This window comes from Oncorhynchus kisutch, linkage group LG30 (genome assembly GCF_002021735.2).
Source record: "Oncorhynchus kisutch isolate 150728-3 linkage group LG30, Okis_V2, whole genome shotgun sequence".
Taxonomy (NCBI): domain Eukaryota; kingdom Metazoa; phylum Chordata; class Actinopteri; order Salmoniformes; family Salmonidae; genus Oncorhynchus; species Oncorhynchus kisutch.
The window spans coordinates 38,503,187-38,511,140 of NC_034203.2; the positions used below are offsets into that span (position 1 = coordinate 38,503,187).

Genomic DNA, 7,954 nt, shown 5'->3' on the forward strand with positions numbered 1-7,954 from the left:
TCTCTCATGCTCTGTCTCTCATGCTCTGTCTCTCATGCTCTCTCTCTCTCATGCTCTCTCTCTCTCATGCTCTCTCTCTCTCATGCTCTCTCTCTCTCTCTCATGCTCTCTCTCTCTCTCTCATGCTCTCTCTCTCTCTCTCATGCTCTCTCTCTCTCTCTCATGCTCTCTCTCTCTCTCTCATGCTCTGTCTCTCATGCTCTGTCTCTCATGCTCTCTCTCTCATTGCTCTCTCTCTCATGCTCTCTCTCTCATGCTCTCTCATGCTCTCTCTCTCTCATGCTCTCTCTCTCATGCTCTCTCTCTCTCTCTCATGCTCTCTCTCTCTCTCTCATGCTCTCTCTCTCTCTCTCATGCTCTGTCTCTCATGCTCTGTCTCTCATGCTCTGTCTCTCATGCTCTGTCTCTCATGCTCTGTCTCTCATGCTCTGTCTCTCATGCTCTGTCTCTCATGCTCTGTCTCTCATGCTCTGTCTCTCATGCTCTGTCTCTCATGCTCTGTCTCTCATGCTCTGTCTCTCATGCTCTGTCTCTCATGCTCTGTCTCTCATGCTCTGGTCTCATGCTCTGTCTCTCATGCTCTGTCTCTTCATGCTCTGTCTCTCTTGTCCTCATGCTCTGTCTCTCATGCTCTGTCTCTCATTGCTCTCTCTCTCTCATGCTCTCTCTCTGCTCTCTCTCATGCTCTCTCTCTCATGCTCTCTCTCTCTCATGCTCTCTCTCTCTCATGCTCTCTCTCTCTCATGCTCTCTCTCTCTCATGCTCTCTCTCTCTCATGCTCTCTCTCTCTCATGCTCTCTCTCTCTCATGCTCTCTCTCTCTCATGCTCTCTCTCTCTCATGCTCTCTCTCTCTCATGCTCTCTCTCTCTCTCATGCTCTCTCTCTCTCATGCTCTCTCTCTCTCATGCTCTCCGTAGATGTAAGACTCTGATACAGTTCTGATCAGAGTAGACTAATTGTTTTGATATAGTGATTTTTTGCGTGACTTTATTATTTTTTTATCTCTATTCTTCTTGTCCGACCATTTGTTTGTTTGTTTTTTATTTGCCCAAGGCAAACGGACAAGCGTTTTATGTCGATCCCTGTCAGTCAAGTGTTCACCAACAAGTCTATTACTAACCCATGGTGGTTTAGTGACACACTTGAGAAAAGGGGAATTTGAGACGGTGTTGTCATTTAATAAATGTCCTGACCTGCACCTGATGATGTTAGGATTCATTCTGTAGTGCCAGGAGTTATTCCTCATCAGGTAAACTATTCATTCTGTAGTGCCAGGAGTTATTCCTCATCAGGTAAACTATTCATTCTGTAGTGCCAGGAGTTATTCCTCATCAGGTAAACTATTCATTCTGTAGTGCCAGGAGTTATTCCTCATCAGGTAAACTATTCATTCTGTAGTGCCAGGAGTTATTCCTCATCAGGTAAACTATTCATTCTGTAGTGCCAGGAGTTATTCCTCATCAGGTAAACTATTCATTACACTGTCTGTCCGTTCTCTTTCTCTCTCAAGAGTTTGTGTGGCTCACGTCAACATTAAGACAAGTCATTCATGTATTTAGGGCTCCTGAGTGGCGCAGCGGTCTAAGGCACTCCATCTCAGTGTTAGAGCTGTCGCTACGGACCCTGGTTCGATCTCAGGCTGTATCACAAACGGCCGTGTTCGGGAGTCCCATAGGGACTGGCCCAGTGTCATCCGGGGAGGCTGTCATTGTAAAATCAAAAATCAAATTTACCAACCAATATCTCTCTTTCTCCTCTCCTCTCCTCCAGACTGTTTCTCTGCCGGGTCAGGGTGGTCGTCCTGAGTCTCCTGTCTACACTAACCTGCAGGAGCTGAAGATCTCTGGGACCAGCCTGCCCTCCGACCCCTCCAACTTCCCACAGCATGTCCTGGGGGACTGGGAGGCCCACAAGGTCTGTACTACTACCGTCATGGATTGTGTACCTTCGCTATCGTCTCTGCGTGCGTCCCAAATGGAACCCTATTATTTAGTGCACTACAGGGCCCGTAGGGCTCTGGTCAAAAGTAGTGGCCTAAATGGGGAGTAGGGTGCCATTTGTGAATGATTCTATATGATGTTGTCTGATCTGTGTTTATATGTCATTTTACTGTTTTTAACCACGAGCCGAAGACAAATGTCAAGTTGATTTTAAATATTGTAATGGTCAAAGATTTTGAATTCCATTTGAAGGACCAGAGCGGCAGACAGTTCTACTTCAACCGTTCCACCCAGGAGAGGACATGGAAACCTCCCCGAGCCAGAGACGCCAGTAGTGGCAGCAGCCGGGGGGAATCCCACAGCAATAGCACTGGGGAGACGGAGGTATGTACTGGGACATGTGTTGGAAACACACACACTTACTCAAACACACACGCTCGCACACACACACACACTTACTCAAATACGCATACTTACTCAAGCACACACGCTCGCGCTCACACGCACACACACACTTACTCAAACACACACGCTCACACATACACGCTCGCTTACACACACACACACACACACACACACACACACACACACACACACACACACACACACACACACACACACACACACACACTTACTCAAACACACACTTACTCAAACACACACTTACTCAAACACACACTTAGGTACAGAAACAAGCTAATTCAAACACATTTATGAAAAGTCATGAGGTGTATGTGCTTGTGTTCTCAAACACGCCCGTCCAAACACATTAGACAGAAAGAATCACTGCTGCGTTCTGGCAGGATCACAGTACATTTTGTTCTCTAGAATGATGATAATAGCACCACACTGCCACCTTGTGGCCAGATGCTGTCGGTGCTCCTCAAACTGGGAAACTGGTCCCAGCCTCATTAGTTTGCTGTTACTGCAGCAGTACATGTTTGTATTCTGCTGTATCCTCTGTCTGGCCACACCCAGTAACCGTGTACAGAGTCGGGTGCTTCGATGTTCCTGCAGTCTTCAACTCTCTGTGCTTCACACCCCTGGGTTCAAATACTATTTGAAGTCATTTAAAAAAAAGAAATGTACCTGTGCTTGATTTAATTTTCCTGGCTTAATGCACTTTATGGGAAACTCCACTCCAAATACAATCTCTTGACATTTTCTTCATTTATCCAGTGATGATAAAACCCACAAGTGTATTGCATGTCAGCAGTCAAGGTTTTAAGATATCGGACTTTCAAGAAGTGAAGTGTCACCGATCACATCCTCATGATGAAGAAGACATGCAGCACATTTTGGGACTGTATCCATGGACTAATGAAGAAAATACAAACACTATTTTTAAGCTGAGTTTTCCTTTAAAGGTTCACTTCAGGCCTCCCCGTGACGGATCATCTAAACATCTAGGCCTCGTTTCCCAGCTGTGATGTAACTTAAAGGGGTACTTCAGGCCTCCCCGTGACGGATCATCTAAACATCTAGGCCTCGTTTCCCAGCTGTGATGTAACTTAAAGGGGTACTTCAGGCCTCCCCGTGACGGATCATCTAAACATCTAGGCCTCGTTTCCCAGCTGTGATGTAACTTAAAGGGGTACTTCAGGATTTTGGCAATGAGGCCCTTTTATCTTCCTCCCCAGAGTCAGATGAACTTGTGGATACAATTTGTATGTCTCTGTGACCAGTACGAAGCCAGTTAAAGGGGCCTCATTGCCAACATCCCAGACGAGAACAGATGTTCCAGTATTTGAACCCAGGACTGGTGCTTTACTGTGTTGTAAATGTCTCCTTCTTAGAGGACTGTGATTCATGATGACTGCTGATTGGTGCTTTCTGTTCTCTGTGCATACGTAATTCAATGGTGATTGGTCCTTCTCTCGCTCTATTCATCTCTGACCCTCTCTCTCTCCTCCCTGTTCCGTTTCCCTCCCTGTCCCGTTCCCTCCCTCTGTCCCGTTTCCCTCCCTCTCTCCCTCTCTGTCCCGTTTCCCTCCCTCTCTCCCTCTCTGTCCCGTTTCCCTCCCTGTCCCGTTTCCCTCCCTAATCATAGACGACTCCGCCGCTCTCTCTCTCCCCGTCCTTCCTTCCTCTCCTCTCGCTGTCCATTGGTCCGTTCCAGCCTCTGTTGTTGGAGGACAACTGCCACAGCACGTATTCTAGCCAATCAGACAGCCAGTACGGCTACCCGCCCCGGGGTTGGTCAGAAGAGCTGGATGAGCATGGACACACTCTGTATGTCAGTGATTATACTAATGAGAAGGTACCGGGGTCTCTTTCTGTTGATCTCTCTCTGTTGATCTCTCTCTCTCTCTGTTGATCTCTCTCTCTCTCTGTTGATCTCTCTCTATTGATCTCTCTCTATTGATCTCTCTCTCTATTGATCTCTCTCTCTATTGATCTCTCTCTCTATTGATCTCTCTCTCTATTGATCTCTCTCTATTGATCTCTCTCTATTGATCTCTCTCTCTCTCTATTGATCTCTCTCTCTCTATTGATCTCTCTCTCTATTGATCTCTCTCTCTCTATTGATCTCTCTCTCTCTCTATTGATCTCTCTCTCTCTCTATTGATCTCTCTCTCTCTCTATTGATCTCTCTCTCTCTCTATTGATCTCTCTCTCTCTCTATTGATCTCTCTCTCTCTCTATTGATCTCTCTCTCTCTCTATTGATCTCTCTCTCTCTATTGATCTCTCTCTCTCTATCGATCTCTCTCTCTATCTTGCTCTCTCTTGCTCTCTTGATCTCTCTTGATCTCTCTCTATTAGAGGTCGACCGATTAATCGGGATGGCCGATTAATTAGGGCCGATTTCAAGTTTTCATAACAATCGATTTAAACATTTTATTTTGTATTTTTATATTTAACCAGGCAAGTCAGTTAAGAACACATTCTTATTTTCAATGACGGCCTGGGAACAGTGGGTTAACTGCCTCGTTCAGGGGCAGAAAGACAGATTTTCACCTTGTCAGCTCGGGGGATCCAATCTTGCAACCTTACAGTTAACTAGTCCAACACAATAACGACCTGCCTCTCTCTCGTTGCACTCCACAAGGAGACTGCCTGTTACGTGAATGCAGTAAGCCAAGGTAAGTTGCTAGCTAGCATTAAACTTATCTTATAAAAAACAATCAATCATAATCACTAGTTAACTACACATGGTTGATGATATTACTAGATATTATCTAGTGTGTCCTGAGTTGCATATAATCTGACTGAGCATACAAGTATCTAAGTATCTGACTGAGCAGTGGTAGGCAGAAGCAGGCGAGTAAACATTCATTCAAACAGCACTTTCGTGCGTTTTTGCCAGCAGCTCTTCGTTGTGCGTCAAGCATTGCGCTGTTTATGACTTCAAGCCTATCAACTCCCCGAGATGAGGCTGGTGTGACCGAAGTGAAATGGCTGGCTAGTTAGCGTTTCAAACGTCACTCGCTCTGAGCCTGTGGTTGTTCCCCTTGCTCTGCATGGGTTATGCTGCTTCGATGGTGGCTGTTGTCGTTGTGTTGCTGGTTCGAGCCCAGGGAGGAGCGAGGAGAGGGACGTAAGCTATACTGTTACACTGGCAATACTAAAGTGCCTATAAGAACACCCAATAGTCAAAGGTTAATGAAATACAAACGGTATAGAGGGAAATAGTCCTATAATTCCTATAATATCTACAACCTAAAACTTCTTACCTGGGAATATTGAAGACTCATGTTAAAAGGACCCAACAGCTTTCATATGTTCTCATGTTCTGAGCAAGGAACTTAAACGTTAGCTTTCTTACATGGCACATATTGCACTTTTACTTTCTTCTCCAACACTTTGTTTTTGCATTATTTAAACCAAATTGAACATGTTTCATTATTTATTTTAGGCTAAATTGAATTTATTGATGTATTATATAAGTTAAAATAAGTGTTCATTCAGTATTGTTGTAATTGTCATTTTACAAATACATTTTAAAAGTCGGCCAATTAATCGGTTTCGGCTTTTTTGGTCCTCCAATAATCGGCATCGGTGTTGAAAAAGATATCGGTCGACCTCTACTCTCTATTGATCTTTTCTCGCTCTCTCTTGCTTGCTCTCTATGATCTCTCTCAATCTCTAACACTAGTGATCTCTCTCTCTTGATCGCTCTCTCTCTCTTGATCGCTCTCTCTCTCTTGATCGCTCTCATTCTCTCGATCTCTCTATCTCTATCGCTCTTTCTTGATCTCTCCTTTGATAAGCGCATCCTCTTCTTGATCGCGCTCTCTCTTGATCGCGCTCTCTCTGATCGCGCTCTCTCTTGATCGCGCTCTCTCTTGATCGCGCTCTCTCTGATCGCGCTCTCTCTTGATCGCGCTCTCTCTTGATCGCGCTCTCCTCTCTCTTGATCGCGCTCTCTCTTGATCGCGCTCTCTCTTGATCGCGCTCTCTCTTGATCGCGCTCTCTCGTTTGATTCGCGCTCTCTCTTGATCGCGCTCTCTCTTGATCGCGCTCTCGTCTTGATCGCGCTCTCTCTTGATCGCGCTCTTCTCTTGATCGCGCTCTCTCTTGATCGCGCTCTCTCTTGATCCGCTCTCTCTTGATCGCGCTCTCTCTTGATCGCGCTCTCTCTTGATCGCGCTCTCTCTTGATCGCGCTCTCATCTTGATCGCGCTCTCTCTTGATCGCGCTCTCTCTTGATCGCGCTCTCTCTTGATCGCGCTCTCTCTTGATCGCGCTCTCTCTTGATCGCGCTCTCTCTTGATCGCGCTCTCTCTTGATCGCGCCTCTCCTTGATCGCGCCTCTCTCTTGATCGCGCTCTCTCTTGATCGCGCTCGTCTCTTGATCGCGCCTCTCTCTTGATCGCGCTCTCTCTTGATCGCGCTCCCTTCTCTTGATCGCGCTCTCTCTTGATCGCGCTCTCTCTTGATCGCGCTCTCTCTTGATCGGCGCTCCTCTCTTGATCGCGCTCTCTCTTGATCGCGCTCTCTCTTGATCGCGCTCTCTCTTGATCGCGCTCTCTCTTCTCTTGATCGCGCTCTCTCTTGATCGCGCTCTCTCTTGATCGCGCTCTCTCTTGATCGCGCTCTCTCTTGATCGCGCTCTCTCTTGATCGCGCTCTCTCTTGATCGCGCTCTCTCTTGATCGCGCTCTCTCTTGATCGCGCCTCTCTCTTGATCGCAGCTCTCTCTGATCGCGCTCTCTCTTGATCGCGCTCTCTCTTGATCGCGCTCTCTCTTGATCTCTCTCTCTCTATTGATCTCTCTCTCTCTATTGATCTCTCTCTCTCTATTGATCTCTCTCTCTCTATTGATCTCTCTCTCTCTTATTGATCTCTCTCTCTCTCTATTGATCTCTCTCTCTCTCTATTGATCTCTCTCTCTCTCTATTGATCTCTCTCTCTCTCTATTGATCTCTCTCTCTCTCTATTGATCTCTCTCTCTCTCTGTTGATCTCTCTCTCTGTTGATCTCTCTCTCTCTCTCTGTTGATCTCTCTCTCTCTGTTGTTCTCTCTCTCTCTGTTGATCTCTCTCTCTCTGTTGATCTCTCTCTCTCTCTATTGATCTCTCTCTCTCTCTATTGATCTCTCTCTCTCTCTATTAATCTCTCTCTCTCTCTATTAATCTATCTCTATTGATCGCTCTCTCTATTGATCGCTCTCTCTATTGATCGCTCTCTCTATTGATCGCTCTCTCTCTATTGATCGCTCTCTCTCTATTGATCGCTCTCTCTCTATTGATCGCTCTTCTCTCTCTATTGATCGATCTCTCTCTATTGATCTCTCTCTCTATTGATCTCTCTCTATTGATCTCTATCTCTCTCTATTGATCTCTCTCTCTATTGATCTCTTCTCTCTCTCTATTGATCTCTCTCTCTCTCTATTGATCTCTCTCTCTCTCTATTGATCTCTCTCTCTCTATTGATCTCTCTCTCCTCTCTATTGATCTCTTCTCTCTCTATTGATCTCTCTCTCTCTCTCTATTTATCTCTCTCTCCTCTCTATTGATCTCTCTCATCTCTCTATTTGATCTCTCTCTCTCTCTATTGATCTCTCTCTC

General features: G+C 45.9%; 1 protein-coding gene across 5 annotated transcripts in view; it reads left to right on the forward strand.

Annotated features, from left to right (window-relative positions):
* The window catches only part of LOC109874615 (rho GTPase-activating protein 12), a 117,884-nt gene that overhangs the window by 78,240 nt on the left and 31,690 nt on the right, over positions 1-7,954 (forward strand). For all 5 annotated transcript variants that reach the window (XM_031810215.1, XM_031810216.1, XM_031810218.1 and 2 more), the window contains exons 3-5: positions 1,772-1,915; positions 2,194-2,325; positions 3,992-4,201. In XM_031810215.1, the coding sequence (XP_031666075.1) occupies positions 1,772-1,915; positions 2,194-2,325; positions 3,992-4,201 (486 nt within the window). The remainder of the gene's footprint in view (positions 1-1,771; positions 1,916-2,193; positions 2,326-3,991; positions 4,202-7,954) is intronic.